General features: G+C 31.7%; 4 protein-coding genes across 5 annotated transcripts; 3 read left to right on the top strand and 1 right to left on the bottom strand.

Moving 5' to 3' along the window:
* The first annotated feature begins 351 nt into the window (after window positions 1–351).
* Window positions 352–14,126, top strand: LOC100142024 (PWWP domain-containing protein 2A). Of its 2 annotated transcripts, none has more exons than XM_008198552.3 (6): window positions 352–706; window positions 773–1,236; window positions 6,220–6,722; window positions 9,336–9,576; window positions 13,254–13,441; window positions 13,535–14,126. In XM_008198552.3, the coding sequence occupies exons 1-6, from the start codon at window positions 555–557 to the stop codon at window positions 13,718–13,720; spliced, it is 1,734 nt and encodes a 577-aa protein (XP_008196774.1). In that variant the 5' UTR covers window positions 352–554; the 3' UTR covers window positions 13,721–14,126. The 2 variants fall into 2 exon arrangements, with proteins under 2 accessions (XP_008196774.1, XP_015840252.1); XM_015984766.2 differs by lacking the exon at window positions 13,535–14,126 and adding an exon at window positions 11,896–11,941 and having other exon boundaries at window positions 13,254–13,383.
* A 1,071-nt stretch (window positions 14,127–15,197) lies between these two features.
* LOC656137 (DNA replication complex GINS protein PSF1) lies at window positions 15,198–16,136 on the top strand. Its single transcript, XM_962686.4, has 3 exons — window positions 15,198–15,362; window positions 15,414–15,478; window positions 15,533–16,136. Exons 1-3 carry the CDS (start codon window positions 15,291–15,293, stop codon window positions 15,984–15,986), a joined length of 591 nt encoding a protein of 196 aa, XP_967779.1. The 5' UTR covers window positions 15,198–15,290; the 3' UTR covers window positions 15,987–16,136.
* Window positions 16,137–17,594: 1,458 nt separating this feature from the next.
* Window positions 17,595–18,166, top strand: mago (mago nashi). Its single transcript, XM_962611.4, has one exon. The coding sequence runs from the start codon at window positions 17,679–17,681 to the stop codon at window positions 18,117–18,119; it is 441 nt and encodes a 146-aa protein (XP_967704.1). The 5' UTR covers window positions 17,595–17,678; the 3' UTR covers window positions 18,120–18,166.
* eIF2Bbeta (eukaryotic translation initiation factor 2B subunit beta) lies at window positions 18,156–25,330 on the bottom strand. The gene is made up of 5 exons (XM_962529.4): window positions 25,166–25,330; window positions 25,027–25,113; window positions 24,543–24,969; window positions 22,436–22,827; window positions 18,156–18,262 (listed from the first exon to the last, which is right to left on the bottom strand). Exons 1-5 carry the CDS (start codon window positions 25,222–25,224, stop codon window positions 18,190–18,192), a joined length of 1,038 nt encoding a protein of 345 aa, XP_967622.1. The 5' UTR covers window positions 25,225–25,330; the 3' UTR covers window positions 18,156–18,189.
* Window positions 25,331–26,132: the final 802 nt, after the last annotated feature.

Raw genomic sequence — 26,132 nt, 5'->3', positions numbered from 1 at the left:
AATAAATAATGCTAAAATCCATGACCGACAGAGACCTGACTTGGTTAAAATTTATGAAATAAATCGTGAAGTATAAATAATAATTGTAACAACAGGGCGAAAAGGGGCTTCGAACATTATATGTTTTTTTTTTGCAAACATTCACGTTAGTAACGCCTAGCGATTAGATAACCAAGAATATAGCAGTGTTAATTTTAGGTAGAGGCAAAACCAATTTATTAAATTCCACCTTGCCAAAAGTAAATGCGTTTTCGAGTGCACTTTTTGCATTCATTAAATACAAAACAGGTGTGTGTTTATGTTATCTAAAATTAAACAAACGTTTTTATCAGAAATGTCAACAAATTTAAATCTCACTCAGTGTCGCCACCCGTCGCACTTGTCACATTCCTAACCATAAAATAAATTCGTCCACAGCCCAAAACTAACTTTTCCTTTCATTTCCTTTAAACAATTTCCATTTCCTGTCTGAATAAACTCCAAGTTTCGTTAATTTCCCCAATCCCGAATTTCCAAGCACATTTTCACGTCGGTTTTAATTTCCATTTTCAAATATGGCGGACCAAGAAAGTTGTAAGGACATTCAGTTATTAAAAAGGACAAGAATTTCAGTTTTCGTCGATGAAGCCTTACCAGACATTCTAGTAGTAACGTACGAATTCGGCGTGAAAATATTCAAAGGAGTTCTCCTTGATTCCACCAAAAGGTGAGCCCAAATCCATTGTCTCTACCTCAAGTCATTTCCACAAATAATGCAATGTTTCGTCGCTAGAAACCTCCCCTGTGGCATCCCCAACCTCAACCCCGCATTTAAAGTGTCGGTAAAACCGAAACACGAAGATGACAGTCTTTACTCAGTCAACCAAAGATTCGCCTACACAGAGCCCAGCACTGCAAAGAAAAAAAACGTTCAAATCCCGAGTAAATACAAGAACAATAAAATGACGGTGAGGCTGCGCCCTCGTCAAGTCTTGTGTTCAAAATGCAAAGGAATTTGCAACGAAAACTCGGAAAATGTCTCGCGGAAACGCAAACCGACGGAAAGTGTTTTGTCTCCGCCTGTCAAAAGGGGGCTCAATGCGCCGATCACTCGTTCAGTGTCGATTCACTCCGAACTCAATAAGAAGAAACTGGGCGAAGCCACCTTAGTTCCGAAACTTACGCGTTTGACTCCTCAGGAGGAGAAAGACGCCATGAATGGGAAAATTGTCACATTTAAAAAGCCCCTCACTGCTGGTGAGTCCCTCAAATTTTTTTTGTTCGTTATATTGATTTTTGTGTGTTTGGTAGTACCTACTTGATTGTGTTTTTTTTAATGAACAAAAAAATAGAAATAATTGCAGGGCCTAGTTTAAAAGTCAACCCTTTATTTTTTTATTGTTATTTATTATAAAAGAAACATGGTGTCCGGTTATAACGAACTCAGAAAATGTATCATGTGTCTCTTTAGCAGTTATTTTTTACTATACATATGGAATAAGACGATATAAATAAGTACCGTATAGTCACATGAATCCTTGGTGTGAATGTAAATTTTGCATCGATTTTTTTAGCGAAGATACCACCGAATTTCATTTCCTCAAATGTCACCGCCTGTTAGTTATGTAAATTTTGAAATAAAATACTCAAAAGCTGCAAGTCTAGTTAATACAAACTTATGTTTTTTGTGAATGGAACACTTTATACATGTTGACCCAGTGGTGCTTAATCGGTCTATAACTTTTTTATTATTTGAAATAGTGCCATGCCGTGTTCACTATCCGATAGATCGACCTTTAGTCCATAAACTAAAAATATTTTTATTGTACACAAGGTGGTGGCCAAAGTTACATTTTTTAAATGAAACACCTTATATATTTTTGCATAATTGGATTCTACGCAAAAAAATAATGTATCTTTATATAAACTATTATGGGTCTATCTCATTTTGTTTCGGAATTATTCTACTTTTCGTTATAAAAAAGACTAATTTTGAAAAATTACTGCAAAGCCGCCTATGAATATTTTTCGAAAAACTTGCAACAGATAAACTCAGAATACCTTGTAGTTTTAGCAATAGTCGACTTTTACTTAAAACATGGAGGTAATGTAATGTACATGGTGTGCCAAAACGCAAAAAGTTGAGTAACTCATTTTTGTTTTTAAATGAAACACCATGTATTTCTTTACAGGTGTCGATAGCATTTTTCATAAGCTTTCTAATGATATGCGGTTTTTATAGCATATTTGAAATATTTCTTAATGTGTTAAAAAAAATTTTTTTTTATTTATTTTATTATTAATACTTGATGAGCAAAATTCATTTATGTATGAAGTAATAATTAGATTACTAATGTAATTAGTCACATTAGTACATATCAAAAAATAAATTACCATTTGACTTATCAGATTTTAGGATAACAAATTTTCTTTTTCTTTTTTCTTTTCTATGCCGTTTAAAAGCTTATCTTAAATGCTATCCATAATTCAAAAGAAAATACAATGTGTTCTATTTGAAAAAAATGAGTTGTTCAACTTTTTGCACACTCTGTATATTATCTGCGTGCTTTAACTAAAAGTCGTCTATTTGCTAAAACTACAAGATATTCAGAATTTTTCTATTGCAAATTTGGCGGAAAATATTCATAGGCGACTTCGCAGTGATTTTTCAAAAGTTGGTCTTTTTTATAATTAAAAGTTGAATAACTCCGAAACTAAAAGAGATAGGCCCATAATAATTCTTATAAAGTTACATTATTTTTTGCATAGATTCCAATTATGCAAAAATATATAGGTAGTTCCATTTAAAAACAATATAACTTTAGTTCACCACCCTGTATACAACTCCCTGTGCATAGTATAAATATTTTTAGTTTGTGGATTTTAATAATAAAAACGGCATAGCAATATTTCAATTACCAAAAAAGTTATAGACCGATTACACTTGGATCTTTTTACAATTTTGGATGTAGCCGTTAAAACTAATGATTTTGACCTGAACTTTTATAGGTCGATTTTGCTGGTCACTTTTTTTTTTAAATGCTCAGTCGCACAAAATTGTCTGCGGTTGGAATAAGCTATTTTATTAATGGGCTGTTTTTTCGCTAGCTATTTTCTCGGAGGCTATTTTGTTGGGAATTTATTTATGTAGTTTTTGAGCAATTTGAGTTTTAAAAAGAGCGTGTCTTTGTTAAAAAAAAATAAAATATTTCCAAAACTCAGCAAAATCGACCATTAAAAGTTTAGCCAAAATCATTAGTTTTAAAAGCTACATCCAAAAATGTAAAAATATACGTGTGTTAATTTTAATAGTTAACAGAGCTCGATAAATAAATAATTTTTTTATTTGTAATTTTTCAATAAGTTTCAATAATTTATTTAAAATTTGGTAAAGAAAACAAATTGAAACATGTACCCGTACAAAAATAAAGGTACCGAACTATTTTCGTTGTGATACTTTTCTAACATTTAAAGGTGGGACATCCTGTATATCTCCGAAAGTAGACAAAAATTCGGATAAAGCAAGTTGATTTAATTTGATTTTTTGGGCGCATTTTACCCCTTAAAATGTGTACACAACTATCAAATTCACACTGCATTTATGTCAAAAAACACGTTTTCACTGGCTAAAATGTTTAGTTAGTAATTTAATGTTGCTGCTTTTGCATTATCAACCCCAACATATTTCTCAAAATTCGGTCAAAAGTTTGTTATAACCGGAATTCACTGTAGTTCATTATTTTCGAAGTGTTTGGCGATGTTTTTGCAATAGAAATTTAACGAATGAACGTAGTAACAAAATGCACACTATTTTAGTTAAAATTACTTAAAAACATTATTACCCTGAATGTAATACAGCGTAATTATTTTTTGTTTTCAAATCGACCAATAGAATTAAATTTTACTGACTATTTCTTTTCACTAGTGTAATTTTGATTTCTATTGGTCAATTTGAAATTTTTCGTTACGATGATTGGTTGACAGAAAACTTAAAAACTAAAAATTAAAAAAAAAACTAAAAATAGACTCCTGCTAATGAAAATGTCTACAAAAATAATGATATGCCAAAAACTATGACACCATCATCTTGGAAACGTTTTATTCAGTTTGCGAAGGTGAATTCAACAAGCAATGAAAAGAACTGGCTAACATTTAAAATTTCAAAGTTTGTGACAATTTCTCGTGGTTTTAGAAATTCAGTCTTTTAGGTGAATTTAGTTGAATTCAGGATGGTCGATTTTGGTCCTGAACCAATTTTCAAAATAGCTGTCCCAAAACTATAAAAACGCCAACGTCGCATTTTCTTTAAAAGTTAGTTGCTATAAATTATTTACGCACTTAAAAAAATATAGCTAATGTAATTTTTTCAATGAGAGATCTAATCAGTAATAACTATTTTAAATTTGTATCAATCCTATTTAAAGAAATAATTCGGTAATCAGCTAATACGTTTGAAGTTAAATAGTTTTAAATGTAGATCTGAAAAGAATTCAGTCATTCTGTATGACATTTGTCTTGTGCTTTATGCGATTTTACGTCTAGAAAACTACATTCCGAATTTTTTTAAACCGGATGTTGCCTTTATTTAAAAAAGTCAATTGTGAAAATTGGAGAAAAAAATTCAAATTGTGTGTTCATTGTGTTGACTGTAATCTACTCTGAGGCGGCTGCCATTTGATATGCATAAACCTTTGAAATATTTCGCAACGAATGTTTCACACTTTACGGATATTTTAACTGCGTAAACTTTGTGGATAATCTCATTTAATAACAATCAGAAAAACTTTTTTTTTGAGTAATTTGTTCAGTTCCGGATGACGAAGTTTGATTTTCTTTGATTTTCTCAAAATTAAGTGTGTGCGAAAAATTGATTGAGTATAACCACAACATTTCAATTATTGTAAGGTATTATGTCTTAGAGAATTTTGTTTTGGAATTATTTAAAAACTCGATTGATGGACGATTTTAATATTTTCCTAATTTCTCTAAAAATTCGTACCCAGTTTTCTACTCGTAAATATTTCCGGTTTTATTAGTCATTGTGTTCAACTTTATTTCAAAGTTGTATGCGACTTATAATTAAATTTTTAAAATATCTTGGGTGTTTTATTTTGAATTTTAACGCATTAATGCAATTGTGCTAATGTGATCATAAGCTTTGCTTTATTTTAGAAAGTTAATATGGGGGTTGTTAGGTTAGCAGCTCCTCAATATTTCAGTTATTTAATTTAAAATAATTTACTAATTTTTGGACTTGGACTTTGGATTTTCTCAAACCATTTTGTTTTGTTTTTCAACCTTCATACAGGGTGTCCGTTTTTTGAGCTTCACTATGGAGCTCTCAGTTATTATAAGAGATACGAGGTCGGTTAAATTGGGGCAAAGTTGCGCTTTTTTAAGCTGAAAGAAAATTTGGTGATTTTTAGTTTTTGAATAATTGTAAATAAACGGAAATTTGTATTTGTTTTTATTTTTTCAAGCGAAAATCAAAAGAACTAGACGTTTTTAACATTCTTCAGACACTTTTTTACAAAGAATCTAAATCTGTCAACATATTTTCCAAGGCGATATTGATGTCAGAGATACAGTCTCAACTTTGGTTTTTCTTATGGACGCCACATTCGCTTTTTGTATTTTTGAAAAGTGTTTTTATTTTTGATTACAACGATGTATCACATGATATAATCGAATCTTACATACTGATCAAAATGAAAAAAAAACAATTTTTGCGAAGAGTGCTTTGGAAAAAAACGCCAACAATTTTGTTTTTAAACAAACTAGATTTTGGAAGTTTAATTGAATTTGGGTCTGGAAGGTTCACATTTTTGTCAAGCTTACTTATTTAAAAACTAAACGGCATGATAGCTAGAAGTTTATTTTTTGCAAAACAAAACAAGATACAACACCCTGTGCATAGTAAAAATATTTTTAGTTTGTGGATTTTAAGTCGATCTATCGAATAAGAAAACAGCATAGCAATATTTCAATTACCAAAATAGGGATGGTCCTGTTTAAGAGCTTTCTTTAAAAGTTGAACGGCGCTTTCCTTGTTTCCTTGTTTGTTCTAATAATTTCCGCAATACCGTGTCTTACAAACATTGTTGGTTATTCTTTTCAGTCTTCGTATTTCTAGTATGTAGTAGTATTAAATTACCAAATGATATTATTTTGAGAACAACTTTCAAATTTTTGTGACGGTTTATTTATTGCCGAATGTTTGAATTTCAATTTTTATTACAGTTTCGGAAAACACCCAGAAGCCCTCCTCTGACTCAGACTCGGATGAGAGCGACACCGGCCGCAGAATCCTCCGAAAGAAACGCAGCGTTGGCTCAATGGAAGACCTCTGGGACGAGAGTGTCTTTGAAGAGAACGCCAACAAAAACAACAACGTCAACACGCGCACGATTAAAATCTCGTATGGCCCCCAGGGCGAAGGCACAGTCCTGAAAATCCCTGCACAGATTGAGAACCTCAAAGAGGAGGAAATTGAAGAAAAAAGTGATAATAAAGCGGCGCGAAAAGCACTAAAAAAAGCCAAAAAGGAGGCACGGAGAAAAGTTGTGTTCACTTTGGGTGGCTCTTCGCCAAGGTACACCGTCGGAAGTGCGTCCCCGAGACATGGCTTAGGGAACAACAGCCCAAGGTACATGTGTCCAGATTTGAGCATACCGAGGAGGAGGAAGCACAAAATGAAGCATAAAAAGAAGCATAAGGAGGATCGTAAACACAGGGAGGGTGAGGTAAGGGGGCTGAACGGGTGAAGAGTGATGTACCAAAGATTTTGTTATGTGCCATTTTTATTATTTAGTGTAGAGGTGTTAAAAAAACATACAGTGTGTTCCAGACGTCGCGGACCAAAATTTGCGCACAAGAATATTGTTTTTGTTGCTTGACTGTGGAAATAAAAATTTATTACACTTTAAAAATTGATTTGTTTATTTTGGATTTAAATAAAAAATTATGATATTTGAAGTGTTTTGAAAAAATTGCTCACTGATTTTTTTGTTTAGGTAAATGCCTGTTTTTTATGAGCCATTTTTTCAAGATTCTTGTTTTTTTTTTTTTTCTAATTAAAGGTTTTGTTTATTATGTGTTACCAACTTAATTCCAAAATTACAAGCCCTTTGATCAGAAATTTAATGACGCAATTTTTTAATATTTCTTTCTCTACAAATATGCCAATATTAATATTATTAAGATTTCAAATTTGTTGTCAACTTCATGACAAAATTCACAATAATTTACACATACCCAAATAGTTTCAAAATTTTCGAACAGTTGGCAACATTGTCGACAAATGTTTTAACTTTGTAATATTTTTAACACATCTTGAATTTATAAATTTTTGAATTATAATAATTGTGATTATTATTTTCACATACGAGTATGTCATTAATTAACGAAAATAACCTTGTTTTGAATTGACTACAAATAAAATTTAATATATTTCATGAAAAATCTGATTGCAATACCTAATTATTATCTGTTAGAGGTATTATCTATTGGAGATTGGCAAAACAAGCCAACCTGACAACAAAAAATGATCATTAATGGTGCTCTGACATAATAGATAGAACCTTATGATCTTATGAAGTTCTAATTTAAAGAAACCGATTTTTTTGTTGGTAGCATTTTAAACCTTCTTTTTAATATTTGAATCCTAGATTATTTTAAAACACTATTTTAAAATAGTTCCCATAGGAACGTATTTTCACTATTTTAAACCATGCTTTCTATAGCAACGTGTTTTAAATTAAAATGTTCCAACAAAAAAAAATTGAATAACGCTTAAAGTTCTCGAGTGTCTAGGTATGCATACGCTCGTTACATAACGACAGCCCTCGAACTTTAAGCTTGTGTTTTCGCACTCGTTATAACAATTTTTTAACATCATTAAGTTAATTTATTCTTCGACACTGTCAAAATTTACGGTTTTTCTCCTGTGTAAGGAAGTTTTGACAACTGTTTGGCATTTCTCAGTACGAAACGTCAGATTATTTTTAACAAATTTAAAGCAATTTTAAGCCTTGCTGAGTCTATTTCGAAGAATAAAATGTTGTATTCAACTCGTTTTTGTGTAAATCGGTTCATTTATTTCGCCTCGTGGATGATAAACCACTCGTTTTCACTCGTGGTTTAAAAATCCACTCGTGAGATAAAGCGTCCGATTTACACTCAAACTCATTGAATAAATAACTATTAAGTTTTACATATGTTTGAGGAAAGGCAATGTTGTTTAATATGTTTGAAATATTGAGTTATAATATTATTTATTTTACCATCTATTCACTATCCAAGTTAAGATCTCTGCGGCATTCTGGTGAGACGCTCGTTTGAAAAATTTGATTTTTACAAACATGTAACAAAAGTCTTGAAGTGACAAAAAAAACTTTTAAAGCTTTGTGTCTTATTTTTACGAAAACTGAAGCAATCTTTCCTCTCAGTTTTTATAAAAAATTAATACGATAACGCGAATACACTAATTTAGCTGTAGTATAACTGTGGGCATTTATTATGATGTCACTCAAAATGACTTTGAATTTCCCGCTATTTAACAGAAAAGAGATTTCAGATTTGTCCAGCAGAGAGTGCAACGGTCTTTAGTGGCGAATATCTCTAGGGTAGTGATAAAAATATCAAACTGAGTTAAAAGTTCCTTTAAGAAATAATTCTTTGAGCCTTTTTTCACGAGATGTGGTTCTTCAAAGTTAAATTTTTAGGTTAAAGATTTGGCACATTAGATCATATTTATTTGGATTTAGTAAGCAGAAACGACATCATGCACGTGTTAAAAAAATACTAGATGGTCTCTTATGGTGTATAAAACATTAAAAAAAGCAGATTCTACAATAAAGTAAATTCGACATCAATGGAAACAAAAGAGCAACAGTTAATACGGTTGATAAGGAAAACCAAAAAAAATACCAATTAAAAATTAAGTTGTTTGGAAAAAATCTTTTTGTCTTTTATCATCGTTCGAGAGTTTGTCCGACACTTTTGAATGATATGTATAAACAATAAGAATAGAAATATGATCACAAAATTTCGTAACATACATTCAGTTTGCATCTTTTTACACTTTAATTATTCAGGTGTGAAAGTTCAATTGCGTTCCCAACATTACATTTTATTGACTGGAAAACTCGGTAACTAAATAACTATCTTCATTATTTTTTAAACGTACTACAATTGGGTAAACTCAAATTTACCTTATTGAATTTGAAAAATAAAAGAAATATGAAATTTGTATTTTTGATGGAAATCGAAAAAGCAAAACATTTCTTTTTAAGTACTTAACATGATAACACAAATTATTTATTTCAATTCTCCATTTGTACATTTTTCCCTCTTAGGTAAGTTCAACTCAAGAGGACCCAAAAGAGCAATGCATCACCCAAAAGCTGTCAATTAACTTAAAACGACTTAACAACACGTATGCATCTTATCCTACTGCCCCCTCTGACAAAACCCCCGAAGAGAACACGTCCAGTTCCGATGAACACAGCGAACAAGTTCCAGACTTCCCTCCACCAACGCCACCTATAATGTTGCGCATCAATTCGCAAACATTATCGAGCGCACCGACAGCAGATGGTGAGTCCTACGAAAAAACTAATTACTTCATCATCTACTAAAACACAGGAATAAATACACACTCCAGAAAAGTCTAGGGATATTAGTAATTTCTCTGAATAATGAAGTAATAAATTAAATTTTGGCATTTTTTAAACGAATTTTTGTTTATTAGCGTAAATTTCAAAAATACCATGAAAATGACTTTGTTTACCGTTGTTACAATTAAAGAAAAACAAAAATGAAAACTGTTATTTCTAACTTGTTCTTGTGTGACATTTTTACAGTAAAAAAAAAGCAAATTTAATAGTATATTAAAAAATAAGTTTCAAAAGACCAGTCTTCAAGCACGAAGTCAATCTCAAAAGCTAGTGGCGTTAGCCACGAGTTATTCGAAACAATGAGAGCTTCAAAGTCTTATAAAACGAGTTTTTGTTTACTATTTTTTTAATGTGGCCCCTTTTTGCCGTTTTTAAACAAACGTTGTTATTGTAGTCGATTTATGGATTTTTGTGACGGTTGGTAATGTCTCAATTTTGAAAAAGAATAAATTCTTTCAAATTTGTGTTTTATCCAAATTTTGTCTAAAAACAGAGTATGGAGGATGATAATGAAGGTAATCTTGCAAGAACGCTCCTTGAAATTTGTGAAATTGTCAAAAATACGGTCGCGAATTTGCTTCCTACAAACCTAAAAATTTTCGTAAAATGTTCCGTTAAATAATGAGTAATGACCATTCGGAAGTAAAGTTACCGTTGGGGGCGCCAATGAGCAAGGCTGAAAACAGTGCAGTTGTAACCATAAATGGCGGAAAAATCTTAATAGCGGTTTTGTGGATTCACCGAAGTATTTCTGATTTTTTTCAGTGGAAAAATTCTAACCTCAAATTCACATACTTCAATAATTTACTGTTTTTTTTTAGCCTAATATGTGTTCGTTATCCACTAAAAAACTCTTTATAATCACGAAAAACCGCACAACCAAAGGCAACGCTAATATTTACCACCACATACTTTTAAACTGACTCACTATAATGTAAGAAATTAACAGTATACACGCAGAATTGCTAAATCCGAAAATTTCGTTACTATTTTCGGCAAATACCATTTTTCATCACCAGATAATTTTGGTTGTTAAAGCATCAAAATGGCGGCAGATTACACAAAATAGTATTTTTCTACTTCGGTTTTGCGATTTGCGTATCGTAATATCCAACGGAGTGCTATAATAATTACACTAAAACCAGGGTAATTTAGTTGGATAATGTTGAGAACCTAGTTTTTTGACATTATCTGAGAGAACTGTCAGTGTCAATCGGCACCTGTTTCAAGTGCATAATTTAATCAAATTAATCAAATACGTAATCTTTAGAGGTTTTTGTACGAGCTCTGATATGTGGCCCTTTCGAACAGCTTTCGAGTAATGTACAAACATAACTTCAAAAGCCAGTGCAAGTAAGTAATTTGAGATCTCATTATCCTTCGGTCAATTTTCCAATTCCAATAATTTGCCACAAAAGCCCGTATTTGTTAAGGGATACACTGCAAAACGTCTTGGGACACTTTTAGAGTACATTTGTACGAATAAACTCATGACGGTCCAAATTATTAATTTCCTTTCACTGTCTGCACGCAAATGTTGTCAACTACCACAAAATTCCCTAAATTTCGAAATTCATTTTTTTGGTACAAAAAGTGCGAAGTAGAAAAAATACTGTAGGTATTATATCTAGTTAATAAGGCATTTTGGGGCACTTACTCTATTATGGCACTTCTCGCTGCGCTCGTCGTGCCCTAAGTTTGTGCGTGCGACAAAATGCGTATATAAAACTCGTATCATAGTATGTATACTATTTCGATCACTAATGCACTAACTAGTGATACTACAGCTTAACATTACCGTGACACACTTGTTGCCTATCTCTTCTTGTGAAACTACAATTTCGTTACTTTGGTAAAAGTTGCGGTTGGCAATATCTTGTGTAAACAAGATGTTAAGGAATAAGGTCCCTGTACCGAATTGCAGTTAAAAATGGTTTTACACCATGACTGTTTCACTTAACTAAGAATATACACTCCTGAACATGTTGAAAAAGATTTTCTCTGTCAGATTTTCTTCAAACGCGCATTCTTTTTGAATCCGGGTTGATTTCAAATCGGGATTCATCAGTAAACAAAACATTAACTCAATGTTGCAAATTGCAAGCAACAAATTCTTAAGCCCATGAAAATCTTGCTACGCGTTTTGACTAACAATTTAATGGCAATTTTTCTTTACTTGTATAACAAACTACTATTTTCTTATAGGTATTTACTAATAATGTTGTTCCTTATTCCATAGATACGAGTAGAGGTAGTACACCGTTATTCTACAAGTGGTAACTATGGTACATTATTTGATTTAGTTATTTTTTTTTGTCTTATTGGTGAAATAAGATAAAATAAAAGTAATAAAATGGGAAATAGCTATTTAAAAGCTATGAGTACAAAAAGTTATTTTTATGAAGTCTATAACATTTACGCTAATAAGTAACAATTCGTTCGAAAAAATGCCAAAATTTTCATTTATTACATCATTAATTCATTATCCAGAGAAATTACTAATATCCTTAGACTTTTAGGTTGTGTGTAATTATTCAATGAATTTCCATTAGGGTACCCTCTCGTTTTTCTCATACAAAAATTACGCATCCATAGCATGAACATTTTGTAGTTTAAACCGATATAAATTCTTGAAATCTCTTCCTAAGCATTCGCGAAGTTGTAAATTTTTCTTGTCCATCCGCCATCATTTAAATTTAGTGTGTTACTTTTAAAACGTGATGGACGTATTGGTTAGCATCAACAATTTTGAAGTAAATTCACAATGAAAAAAGTACACACAGGGTGAGTCATTGATATGGGCACTACACTTTTAAAGATATCGAAATGAATCAAATAACACTGCAAATGGGCAGGAAGTCAAAATGCACGTTCTAAAATTATTTTGCCCTATACAGGATCCTTCATTTTTACGGTGCAGCCATTATCATAGTTTTTTTTATGGCACCCCCTGTATACTTGTATATAAATATTTTTCAGAAAAACCGAGTTTCTCCCAAACTGTCAACTTTTGAAAAAACCAAAAAACTTAACAGGTAAAAAAGATGTAGAATGAGATGCTGAAATTATTCAGAGTATTAACTCAGTATTAAAATACAGGGGGTGCTATTTGAAAAAATTAAGTTATGGTCCTTTAAAATGAATATGTCACTGCATGGTAATGCTACAATACAAATGGACAGTCTTATTGCTGAAAGGTAGCCTCGACAGTTGTCGAGTGCACTGCAATTTTCTTAATAATGTGCCTGCACACGCACAAAATTGTAGAAAAAATTAAATAACTACTGAACGGTTAAATCAAATTGCAAAAACTAAACTGATTTATAAAGCCGAAAAAAGTGCAAATTGAAATATGTAAAAATATACAAGTGGTGCCATTAAAAAACATGTTAAAGGCTGACGTGTAAAAATGGAACACCCCTGTATAGGACAAAATAATTTTTTTCTTTGACTTCCCATTTGATTTATTTCTGTATCTTTGACAGTGACAATGACTTTACATTTTGTTTTATAAAGAAAATGATTAAAACGTCGACGTTAAAAAGCAAATAACCGCACAAGATGCTTTTACTTGTAGTAAAAGCTTACTTTTTCCAGGAGGCCGTATGTTGGTCGGCGATGTCGTCTGGGGCAAAATCCACGGCTTTCCTTGGTGGCCAGGCAAAGTGCTCACCATCACGAACTGTGGAGGCCAAGGGCCCCAAGCGCATGTCGCATGGTACGGTTCCTCAACGTCGTCACTAATGCAGTGCGATCAGTTAAGTCCATATTTAGAAAATTTTAAGGTGAGTCTCATTAAAATTCAGATTAAAAAAATGACAATAAATTGTCTATAAAATGTAACACCAACTTAAGTATTATTATTATTATCATCACAGATACGTTACAATAAGAAAAAAAGGGGGCCATACAAAGAAGCCATCAAGCAGGCGACGCTGGAAGCGAAGGAAAACGCCGAAATAAAGATGCGCCAACCTTTAGGAAACTCACCTTCCCATAATATCATCCAACAGGTGGTGCCACCTGCTTTGGCGTCGCCTAGAGAAATTGATGTTGTATCATAATGAAGCATTTTTCTCCTCCTTGTTTGGTGGAACATACAGGTTTTGTTGTAGCGTGTTTAAATCACGCTCATCACCCTGTATATACTAAATGTGTTAATAGCTACTACTGCGCATTGATGTATTCTTTTTTATAAAGTACTTTATATTTATACAGAAATATTTGTATGCAGCAGGCGTAACATGTTTCTTATTTTAATTCCTGATATTGTATCATCTCTTGTAAAGAATATTTTTTGTGATAACTTTGGATGATTGTTTTCATATTGAAGTGTTTTATTCAAGATTTTTATAGGGTTAAGTCATAGTTACTACTATCTGTTAAACAATAATCAATATATCTGTGATTTTATTCCTTTAGAAACATGTAAGTAGTAAAATTAAATTAATAAAGTCATTTGGTACTAAGGCCTATTTTTTCAACTACAATTTTCAGTTGACAAGACTGCATTGTGCAAGACCCGTCATGAAATATTACCATCGAACTAAAAAAATTAACAAAATTTTCCAAAAGTGATAAAAAAAATATTTAGTTGTCCCATTTCATTTCTTAATAGCATAATTTTTGGAACAATTTGCCCCAAAAATAAAATTAAAAATGTCTATTTAGTTAAGTATTCATTGTTATTATTAGATATTATAATATTACTCTTATACTTGGTTGCTAAAAAGTATGGATACAGTTAAATATTAAATAATAATTAATTGAAATCTTGTATTTGCTTAAAAGTACTGTTTAAATTCTATCGTTTTAGATGTCTATAAAATTTTCATTTACATTAATTTTGTTTCTGGGGATACAAGGCTAACTTTTTTTACACAGCAAGAAGGGTCAAATTTATTTTTTTAGTTCTTGATGTAACACATGCTTATCTCATTAAAAAAATATCTAACTAATAAAATTTTCTCTGCTTTGGAAATGTTGTCTTTATCTAACGTTAGCTCGTTTCCGCCTGAACTTTGACCAAAAAATAAGTTAAAGTTAATAATGGTTATTAAATAACACTTTTGTCTGTAAAAGAACACATTTTAATAAAAAAATTAGCTGTAGCCATACTTATTAGCCACTTTGTAAGAGCATTGACTGTCCATCTAGATTGCTTCTTCGTTAATTTATTATACGAATATTTTGCCATCAATTGTTTAATTATCTTCAAAAAATGTTTTTTGTAGTTACGACTTTTTTGCTTCGAAACTTCAAGAAAATTTGTATTTCAATTGTCGTATATTGAAAAACAGCACTCTAAAAAGATATGCATAAAATAACGTGCCAATATCATTTTTGCAAATAAATCGTTTATTAAAGTTCAAAATTTCATACTTCAATTATATGAAATAAAGATACCATAGAAAATTTAAGAAACATGAAATAACTCAAAAAATACGTAAAAGTAGTGACGAAATTTTTGCGTAGTAGGGCAGCATAACTTACCGTAGATGTGACATCACACAAGGATACGCGTGATTCGTGTAAACCCGCCTTTAGTTGTGGCCTGTCATTATAAATGCACCTTTACTGTCATTTGGCGGGCTTTTAGGTTAGAAAACTATTTAGACAAAATTTTAAATCGAAATGTTTTGTGAGAAAGCCCACGTTTTGATCAAAGAATTATCTCGAAACCGGGACGCTTTACCGCCTTACAACGTAAAAATTACCAAATTGTTCCTCACTCAATATTTTACAATTTTTTTTCAGACTGATCTTCTCAATGAAATCAACACTGAAGTCAAGCAACTCATTACTCAAAACCAAGAAGATGCGTAAGTTTACACACTTGATCCTCGAAACCAATACTTCAGCGTTTTTTTTTTCAGTCAAATTTCTGAAGATAGTCGGGTTATGAATCACGCCTCTTATTTACCTACAGTCAAAATACGGCATGCGGCTATCAAACGGAACATTCGATGCATTCTGGCTTATCACTACAATCGGTTAAAATGTCTCAGAAACATGCGCTGGCAATTCGGCAGTATTTTACCGCCAGATGTTAAATCGAATTTAAGTCAATCGGAAATTGAATGGTTTTCGAAATATTCCAGCAATTTAGTACAATATATGCGATCAATTGGTGATGAAGGGATTAATTTAGCTGTGGATTTAAAACCGCCAAAGTCTTTGTATATTGAGGTCAGGTGTCTAACGGATTATGGACAGTTTGAATTGAACGATGGTTCGGTGTTGTTATTGAAGGAAAACAGTCGTCATTACTTACCGAGAAGCGAATGCGAGGAATTAATACGACAAGGGGTCCTTGAACACGTTGTTTGAATTTGGCGCCTTTTTTTTAAACATCAAATGTCCTTGAAAATATTTAAATTACCTTATTTTTGTACGTGGTGATTCAATACTAAATAATTAGTTGTAACATAATCTTAAATTAATCTTATTTCGTAAAATAAAAGCGTCCAGTGTCGCCAACTCTGATTAAATTCCATGTTTTAGTGTTTGTAAGTAAATTGATACCTGAGTTATACACGGTGATTCTGTTAGGGCCTACATTAGTAACTTTTAACTTGTAATATAGCTAGAGCTTTAAAATTTTGTACACGATCTAAATCGACTATTCTGAATTCAACTTATTTTTTTTCAAAATGGCTGAGCTTTCGGAACTACAAAAAATTGGCGCCAAGTTTGAAGTTAAATCACTACTTCGCAGTTTTCATAGTTAATCAAGTAGAACTTGCAAAATGGTCAACAATTGTCAAACTTATTTAATTTTTAGCTGGTTCATTATCAAATAAGCAGTAAAACAATAATATTTAATTATGTTTCATTATAATTTTGTGAATTATGTAAAGTAAGGCAGTTTTACGGTTGACAATACAGAAGATTTTAGAAGATCTTTCAAACCTTTGGCTATCAAATGCAAAAAGAATTATTCACTTATTATAAAGGGTTCACGAGCTGTGATATTTCAAATGAACCCCTGCAAATCAAAATTTATATAAAAAAAATTGACATATGATAATTTCTCGTAGTTCCGGAAAATCAGCCAGTTTAAAAATACTAATTTAGTTGAACTCAGAATGGTCGATTTGGATTGTATACAAAATCAGAAGTCGAAAAGTTTCTAATGTAGACCCTAAAAGCATTAGTGTGTATTGTTTATCCAGATCTACTAACTACCATGTCTCTACTAACCAGTAACCATGGTTGAACCCAAACAATAACATCCAATCAGAATCAAGCACACGCAACGCATGAACATGGTGGCAAATGTTGTAACCCTCAAAGTCAACAAATATGGCTATATCTATGAAGCCATGTCCACCTATAACAGCACCCTCTGTTGAGCAAGCTTCTAATTCTGAGTTTGATTCCCCCCACCACTTTTCTGTTTGGTACGGTTCTGCGTTGTACGTTTCTAATGAAGTATTTTTCTAAACAAATACGTGAAATACGTTGCTGATAATGTATTTTTTTTAGGTCAATACTGTTCTGTTATGTATGTTTCTAGTTTTGTCCGATTCTGCTTGTGTATGTTTCTAGATTTGTCCGATTTTGCCTTCTGTTTCTAAGATGTATTAGCTGTTTCAAAACTATAAAAACGTCAAGATCGCATTTTCTCTCAAAATTCGCTATTATAAATTATTCATGCACTTCAAAAAAAAATAGCAGCTAATGCAATTTATACTTTTAATGAGAGATCTATGCATTAATAACTATTTTACAATTTTATGAAACTTATTTAAAAAAATAATTCGGTAAAGTGCGACGTTGGCGTTTTTATAGTTCTGAAACAGCTAATACAGTTTTGTCATTTTATTTTCTGTTGATGACAAATTCTAGACGTGAATTTTTCTAGATCTGGACGCGTTTTTACTTCCCAAATTAAATTTTCAGCGCGCCGTCCTGGTGATTTTGTCTGTTGTGTTGGCAACACTAACGCTGTCACAAATTTGACAGAAGTGATCCCTAACCCCACAAACGTTCCAAGCGGCTTCCCTAAATTCCGTTAGAATGTCTGCCGATTTTTACATACGTTACTACGTGGGCCACAAAGGTAAATTTGGGCATGAGTTTCTCGAGTTTGAGTTCCGTCCCGATGGTAAATTGCGTTACGCCAATAATTCCAACTACAAGAACGACACAATGATCCGTAAGGAGGTTTATGTGCATCAGTGCGTGATGGAGGAGCTCAAGAGGATTATTATCGATTCGGAGATAATGCAAGAAGACGATTCGTTGTGGCCGCCACCGGATAGAATCGGTCGTCAGGAGCTTGAGATTGTGATCAATGATGAACACATTTCGTTTACTACCTCGAAAACTGGGTCTTTGGTCGATGTGAGTCAGTCGAAGGATCCCGAAGGACTGCGCTGCTTTTATTATTTGGTGCAGGATTTAAAGTGTTTGGTGTTTTCTTTGATTGGAATGCATTTTAAGATTAAGCCAATATAAGCGTAATTTTTGTAAAGTAATGGTGAAAAATAAAAGTTTTGATAAAATTTATGGTTTTATTTAATTGGTTTCAAAGTTCGTAGTCGTCAGGGTGGTACAATTCGGAGAGGAGACGGTAGACGTAAGATGGTGCGTTGCCACCCCTAAAAAAAACAACATAGTAATAAAGGGTGAACCAATATTATCACTTTTGATTGTAATAAAATTTGACGACGAACCAACTTCCTTAAGAAGTTTTAAATAAAAAAACGGGTTTGACGTTTCGTTTATACATGGTGTAACGAAAAGATGGGGACAAAACGGAACCAGATATTCTCCAAGTCAAAGTAAAACGATTTAACCCAATTTACCTCTATACCAAGTGTCACCGTTTAAAAGTTAGAAGGCGCCAAAGTTAAAAAATTATTTTTGTTCTTTATTAGTAACTTCTAAATGAAATATCATTAAATTATTCCATTAAAAAGTTATTAAATAAAATCGAAAATAATTTTTGAAATTGGAGCCCTCTAACTTTTAAACGATGCAACTTGTAAAAATGTTGAAAAAATTCCTAAAGTCATTTTTAAAAAATCTGAAGCTACAAACTTATTGTGTTAACTTTTTTAGTTTTCGTTATTTTTTAATGTTTTTATGCTTCACACAAGGTAGTCGTTCTCTAACAAAACGATGAATAATTATTTTCAAATTTTCTATCAGACTTTAGCATTAAAATTCATCAAAAAAATCACAATGTGTAGATGTGCCAACACTGGGAATTATTTCCTAGGAAACCGTTTCAAAAATAATTTATTTTTATTATTCGGAAGTAAAGTTACCGTTGGGGGCGCCACTGAGCTAGGTCGAAAACAGTAACCATAAATGGCGGGAAAATGTTTATTCGGATATTTTGAGCGTTGTACGAATTTTGAGGCTTCATAATTATTACATTGCCAATGCGGAATGACTATTGTATCTTTGGTGGAAGATACGAATGTTGACAAATTAGAGATGACGAGAAAAACGCGAATAACGAATGACTGTTTGGTTCACTTTCTTTATTGGAAAATTATTACAAAGACATTGAAAAGCCTATCTTTTGGCATAATTTATCTTTAAGTGTATTAACAGTTGTTAATCTGAATTGTAGTTTTGTTGATTTATCGAAGTATTTCATGATTTTATCAATAGAAAAATTCTAACCTAAAATTCACAAAATTCACTAATTCATTGGTTTCTTGAGCCCAACTTTGTGTTCGCTGTGATCCATTACTTATAGTCTTTAATTATAACACTTTGATAATACTTTATAATGAAAATTTAAATCTTTTTCACTTTTTATTCACTTTCAAATTCCAACAATAAACACTTTATACCACGAAAAAACGCAGAACCAAAGTCAAAGCTAGTATTTACCACCACGTACTTTTAAAGTGATTCTCTCTAATGTAAGCAATTAACACTATACACGCAAAATTGTTAAACAATTTATTAGATGTCAATTAAATATGGAATTACGAAAATTTCGTTACTGTTTTCGGCATAGTTCAAAAGTCATCACCAGAGGGCGTCTAGTTAATTTTATTTCCGAATTGATCAAATTCTATTGCGATCATGACTGTTAGACAACGTTGCCACATATCATTTATCTAAAATCCGTTATTTATCAATAACTTTAATACAAAGAATTTTTTTACTATTTTTACCTTTGTATATAACCAGTTCTCTACCACACACCATTGAGTTGGTGCGTCAGTTTTTGAGCACGCTGTAGAGGTAAGTTGGGCTTAATCGCTCTATTTTGAGCTGAGGAATTTTTGGTTCTATGTTATCTCCATCTTTTCGTTACACCCTTTAGTTTTGTATCCACAAAATCAGTTTTTCGTTGCCTTTCGCTAAAATGGACCTAAAATATCACCAAATTATGTCCAAAACTTTTTCATTTCATTTCCTAAAATTTCGTAGTTTTTTTCTAAAAAAGTTTTTTTTTACTTTAAAAACGTACACTATTTTTTGGTACAATTTGGGAGAAAAAAATCTCATTTATTCTTCGACATTGTCAAAATACAGGGTGTATGAGGAATACGTGTGTTAAAATTAACAGGTAACAGAGGTCAACAAATAAAACATTTTTTTTTATTTGTAATTTTTCACTAAAGTTTCGACAATTTCAAGTAAAAATTTGAAAAAAAGCACATATCGGTACGTGTACCTGCCTATGGGTACAAAAATAAAAATGGGAAACTATTTTCGTTGTGACAGAATCGGACAATATGAACAATTTAAAACAACAATGAAAATTTTTGCTAAGAATACAAACTCATTATTAAACACTGACCGGCTCGTAAAAATAATAAATAAGAATTTTGCAAAATGTTATATAGAAAAGTTGTTTTATTTGATGAGTTTTATTACGTGGTAAAATTAACACACGTATTTATAATACACTCTGTATACATACTTCACTTGGTACTATGAAAATAAAATATTATGACAATGATTATTAAAAAAATATTATAACACGGTTTTTTCAAATGCAATGACCCTGTTTTTTCAATGGTAATCTAAAGAACATCAATTTTTATGCAGACTTTTATTAATATCTTCTATATCTATCTCTTTAGTTTTTGAAATAATCGCAAAAAACGAATTTTAGCTCATTATTTTGATTTTTAATCGAATAAACTTTCGAAAAATACGATCAAATTATGTCATTGATTAAAAGAAATGTTAGACTGAGTTACTTTACATAATTCACTAAGTTAGCATAAACCATAATTAAATATTATTGTTTTGTTGCTTATTCTGTAATAAACAAGCTAAAAACTAAATAAAATGTTGAAGTTTGATAATTGTTGACCATTTTGCAGGATCTACTTAAAAAATTACGAAGTAAAATCCGTTTTTTGTTTCAAAAACTGTATAAGAGGTATAGGACGTGTCAATAAAAAATCCCCATATAGGTTTATTCGTATATGAGACAATAAATGAACCTCTAAAAGGACCTATAAAATGAGCCGATTGAGATTATACCGCGTGTCCTATCGAAACTAATAAGTAATAAGAATTTTACAGCGCTGGGAAGTAGGGGTATGGAAAGAGGTTTTTGTACCATAACTTTGGAACCATTTGACCAAATATTACGAAACTTGGTAGACTTACTAAAGAAAACATGCCTTTTAATCTGGTAATTACGAAAACTGGATACATCCATCCCGTTTCCGGTTGCAGCATTTCCGGGTCACATTTTTTGTTTTTTAATTTTTTGCCCTTTTAACACTACTTTTTTATTGCCTAAATCGATAGAGTAATCAATTGTGAATAAAAAAGGTATAATCTTTTACATCGCTAAAATACACCATTTAATAGTTAATTTAAACAGAGGCTTGCACCTGACCAAAATCAAAAAAGTATGAATTTTGAGCAGGCGATATCCGTAGCAACAAAAGTGCATCTGCACTCAAGACCCTGTCAGGCACTTGCCAACTTTAACTCTGGATAATTTAGGACTCTAAATTGAAAATATTTAATAAAAGAGTTTAGTTTCAGTCCTTTAACATAACCTACAATAAATTTAAACTAATCTGATAGCATTTTTCATTGATTAATTCACCAAAAATTCACAAAAAAAATCATTAATCATTACCTGATTATTTGTTCCATTCGGTACGTGTATCACACCAAATTCCGAATAAAGACATTAAGATTCTTAAAAGTGCACAATTACTACGTGGGTGCATCTATTCGGTTGTCTTCCAGACACTAAATGAACCACACTCAGTTCACTACTAATTTGCATTATTTTGTAATAAAAACAGCGGTATTTTTGACTGAATTGTTTGCATTTTGTATTGTTTTCTTCTAAAAAATCTATTGGTAACATTGAATTATTGGCCTCCCTGCTAGCTTGTTATATAGAGCTGTTCCACCAAAGTTTCACCTGACTGTCATGCCGGCGATCGCCAGTCGGAAATTAATGACATTAAATATATACAATATTGACATTGAAATTCGATAGTGAAAGTTGCCAAATTAAGATTTCAAATTTCTTACCAACCGGACGACAAGAATCACAATCTTTAAAAGTCACCCGGTATTTTTTTTAAACTTGACGCCAATTTTGTGTAGTGTCGGAAGTTCAGGCATTTTGAAAATAATTTAGTTGAACTCAGAATGGTCGATTTGGACTGTATACAAAATTTTAAAGCTCTAGCTTTGTTAGAATTTAAAAAGTTTCTCATGTAGGCCTTAAAAAATCACTCTGTATAATTTTTTTGACTTACTGTAAAATGATAAATAAATAATAAAAAACAACAAAATATTGAAAAAAAAATACTTACTGATGTGATATAAAAAGCGTCACCAATTCTGGTGGAACGTAGTCAAAAATCGGATTATAAACAGTAATCTTATTCAAAAGCGGTCCAGTTGAATAGGGAATAACATTAGCAGGCGATGCACACATATTAAAGGTGTCTTTTTCATGTGAGCAGACATAGGTCGGAGTCAATTTATACATGTGAGAGAGAACCATAACAGGAACTGAGTAGTGTTTAGCCGCCAGAGCAATAGCATGAACTCCACTTGCGGCACGGAGACCTCCATCGGCCATAACACTGTGAGTGCCAATTATAACTTTATTGACACGTGACATCATTGCAAAAACTCCAGAATCAGGAATTACAGTCGTTTGGATGTTGCTGTTGGCAAGACTTGCTGCCATTTTATGACCCTGGAAAAGATAATTATGCAAAAACTACGAAGAGCTAAATACTAGGAGATAGAATCTACTACTACTAGAGATAGAAATCTTTTTTGTACCTAAAGACTTAGTGTTAAATTTAAATTAATTTAAATTCGTTTTTTTTGTTTTATTTTATTTTTCAAGTTGCACCGATTAAATACAATATGTTCAAAAATGGTTGTTCATCAAGTCACCTAAGAAATTTGAACGTAATGTGCCGCTTAATTTAAATTGTGAGTGCCGTCAAAATGACAGATTTGTCAAAATAATGCAGACTTCGAATCCCAAAACGAAAGAAAACACAACAACAAAAATCACAGAAATATAAAACACAAATCTAAACAAACCTTACTCTTGGAATAACTTTGCCGAAAAATGTAAAAAAGTGAGAGAAAAACTAATTCGAAGATTTGACAGAGAAACTACAATAGTGATTTAGAAAAAGCGGCACATTCAATGTCAGTTAAATTGATGAACAACCATTTTTGAACACATTGTACATACAGGGTGTATCAGAAATACGTGTGTTAATTTTACCACGTAATAAAACTCATCAAATACAACTACTTTTCTATACAACGTTTTGCAAAATTCTTATTTATAATTTACAATGTTTTCCTTCATTCTTTTGTGAAAACAAGCCGGTCAGTGTTTTTATAATTAGTTTGTATTCATAGCAACATTTTTATTGTTGTTTTAAATTGTTCAAATTGTCCTTTTGTATCACAACGAAAATAGTTCGTGTGTTTTATTTTTGTACCCATAGTCGGGTACACATTTCAGTATCTTATCTTTTTCCAAAGTTTAAATAAGTTTGCGATTTTTTTTTTAATTACAAATAGATAAGATGTTTTATTTGTTGAGCTCTGTTATTTGTTAAAATTAAAACACGTATTTCTGATACACCCTGTATTCAACCAAAATTGCATTTCTTGACGCCTGAATCTGAATTCAGTGTCGAACCGTGAGTTCTACATTAGATAAAGAACCAAATATAGTACCTATTCACAAAGCATATCTTAGTTTTTTAGCCTAAATATCTAAGCTACAAAAAATGAAATTTCGTTCAAAAAGGCTAAAAGGCTTGTACGTAAAAAAAATCTCTTTTTAATTAAAAATCACTTAAGATTTTGAAACATTTTCTTCTAATACGGTAAAAGATGATGTCATTTGTCACCTTGTTCTAATTTTATAAATAGAAAACACGTTCTTCTCTTAAAAATGCATTTTTTTAAGAAAATTTATTCAAAGACAAATGAAAACACGTAATTTGAAACATACAGTAGCTTTCTTTAATAACTACCAATTCTTTTCTCAATAAACAAATATAAAATATTTTAAGTGTTAGCTTATGTCAAAATTTAGATTGAAGTGTGTTAGTTTTGAAAAAAATAAATAAGAAAGAGAAACACAACAACAATGAAAAGTAATTAAGACGCAAATGTAAAACTATCAAGGAGAACAAAAGAAACAAAACCAAAGATGAAAACAAATTTTGAGAAAGCAAAATGAGTTTAACATTAAAAGAATGCAGAAAATGTGTAATAAATACATATGAAAAAAATACAAAAGTGCTAATAAGACAAAGCTTCATGTCAGCGGAAGACAACTGAATTGACGTTTGAATTTAACAATCAATGCCGCCAACTCGATTTTAAAATCATAGCCACCCCAAGATCCAAAATGTAAATAATATGACTCACCCTGTATAAAGGCGCAGCCTCGACGACAATCACTTGAAATTTCCGCTGTTTGGCCGCATGTTTTAAGAATTTTTCCACAGTATTTGAAATCCCAACCGTTAAAATAATCTCATTTGTGTGAATATGTTCCAAGGCTTGTGCCGCGATATTCTCCGTGCTTGTCTCCAACTCGACCTTATATTCGGTCAAATGGTCCAAAAGTCGATTTCGCAAGTTTCCGTGTGACTCCGAATAGTCAAGTTCGTCACTTTGATCACCTGTTACAATCTGGTGTAGTGATTGTCCCTCGGCTTTTTTCTCTGAGCCCAAATCAAACTCTTCACGGATTACTTTCAAAATGTGGCGCATTATGTTAGTGGCGGTGGCTTCAAGAGGGAGAGACTGCGAGACTTGTCTGATTTTGTCTTTGATTTGTTGCATCAACTCTCTTAAATTTGAATGATTGATTAATTAGTTGGTAGTGATTGGGGTTGGGTTAACTGACCGTGCATTGTTCCACTGCCCCTCAGAGATGAGTTTTTCTAAAAGTTGCTCAGTTCTGAGGGCTATTTCGTACGAGTTGAACACCTTCCTGTAGTTACAAAATTGTGAAAAAGACTTAATTTAAATTGTATAATACGAACCCATGACGAATATCACTTATTAGTTTAATAACGTCGGTTAAATTTTCGTTTTCTGGCATTTCTAATACGGTTTTTGAGATATTTTAAAATTGTTATATTTGTAGGTTAACTTAACATATGAAAAATGTCAATAGCATAGCGTGTATTACTGGTGGCCTACAGTGGATTTTTTATTTAAAGCGACAAAGCGAGAAGTAAAAATAACATTAGTTTACAATTTTTTTTTCTTTTAGGTACCAAGAGATGATTTATACTAATTTTGTTTTCTGCTTACTCGCTGACAATTAAAATATCGTAAAACCTCGTAACAACGGACACCGGTGGTAAATCTTTAATTGGGGTCCGTTGTGGAGAATGTCCACCAATGAGAAATGGGTAATTTTAAATAAATAATTTTAAGCATCATTCCACTGCCCACCAAACATATTCAAATTTAAAACAGCAGCAAAAATATATTAGACAAAAATATATTCAGAATTTTTGAATAAGTGAAATATGTATACAGAGTGTATCAGAAATACATGTATTCATTTTACCACGTAATAAAATTCATCAAATGCAACTTTTCTGTATAACATTTTGCAAAATTTTTTATTATTATTTTCACTGTTTTCCTCCTGTCTTTTGTCCAAACGAGCCGCTCAATGTTTAATAATCAGTGTGTATTCATAGCAACAATCTTCATTGTTGTTTTAAATTGTTTAAATTGTCCGTTTCTATCTAACGAAAATAGTTCGGCTCTTTTATTTTTGTACCCATAGGCGGGTATACGTTTCAATATGTTATCTTTTCCTAACTTTAAATAAATTTGCAAAAGTTTTATTAAAAAATTGCAAATAGAAAAAATGTTTTATTTGTTGAGCTTTGTTACTTGTTAAAATTAACACATGTATTTCTGCTACACCTTGTATATTGTTAGTTGATTGAAAAGTATAAAAACGCCAACGTCACATTTTCTCTAAAAATT

Source organism: Tribolium castaneum, chromosome 7, assembly GCF_031307605.1.
Source record: "Tribolium castaneum strain GA2 chromosome 7, icTriCast1.1, whole genome shotgun sequence".
Classification (NCBI taxonomy): domain Eukaryota; kingdom Metazoa; phylum Arthropoda; class Insecta; order Coleoptera; family Tenebrionidae; genus Tribolium; species Tribolium castaneum.
The sequence above is the reverse complement of the archived record's forward strand: the minus strand, read 5'-3'. Positions and strand labels throughout refer to the sequence as shown.

Excerpts from the sequence above, each read along its gene's own strand:
- LOC100142024 (XM_008198552.3), top strand. The coding sequence starts at position 555 with ATGGCGGACCAAGAAAGTTGTAAGGACATTCAGTTATTAAAAAGGACA. Across the intron at positions 1,237-6,219 it reads TAAAAAGCCCCTCACTGCTG|TTTCGGAAAACACCCAGAAG; the intron begins GTGAGTCCCTCA and ends TTTTTATTACAG. Across the intron at positions 6,723-9,335 it reads GTAAACACAGGGAGGGTGAG|GTAAGTTCAACTCAAGAGGA; the intron begins GTAAGGGGGCTG and ends TTTCCCTCTTAG.
- LOC656137 (XM_962686.4), top strand. The coding sequence starts at position 15,291 with ATGTTTTGTGAGAAAGCCCACGTTTTGATCAAAGAATTATCTCGAAAC. Across the intron at positions 15,363-15,413 it reads ACGCTTTACCGCCTTACAAC|ACTGATCTTCTCAATGAAAT; the intron begins GTAAAAATTACC and ends ATTTTTTTTCAG. Across the intron at positions 15,479-15,532 it reads ACTCAAAACCAAGAAGATGC|TCAAATTTCTGAAGATAGTC; the intron begins GTAAGTTTACAC and ends TTTTTTTTTCAG.
- mago (XM_962611.4), top strand. The coding sequence starts at position 17,679 with ATGTCTGCCGATTTTTACATACGTTACTACGTGGGCCACAAAGGTAAA.
- eIF2Bbeta (XM_962529.4), bottom strand. The coding sequence starts at position 25,224 with ATGCCAGAAAACGAAAATTTAACCGACGTTATTAAACTAATAAGTGAT. Across the intron at positions 25,114-25,165 it reads ATAAGTGATATTCGTCATGG|GAAGGTGTTCAACTCGTACG; the intron begins GTTCGTATTATA and ends TTGTAACTACAG. Across the intron at positions 18,263-22,435 it reads ACGCTTTTTATATCACATCA|GGGTGGCAACGCACCATCTT; the intron begins GTAAGTATTTTT and ends TGTTTTTTTTAG.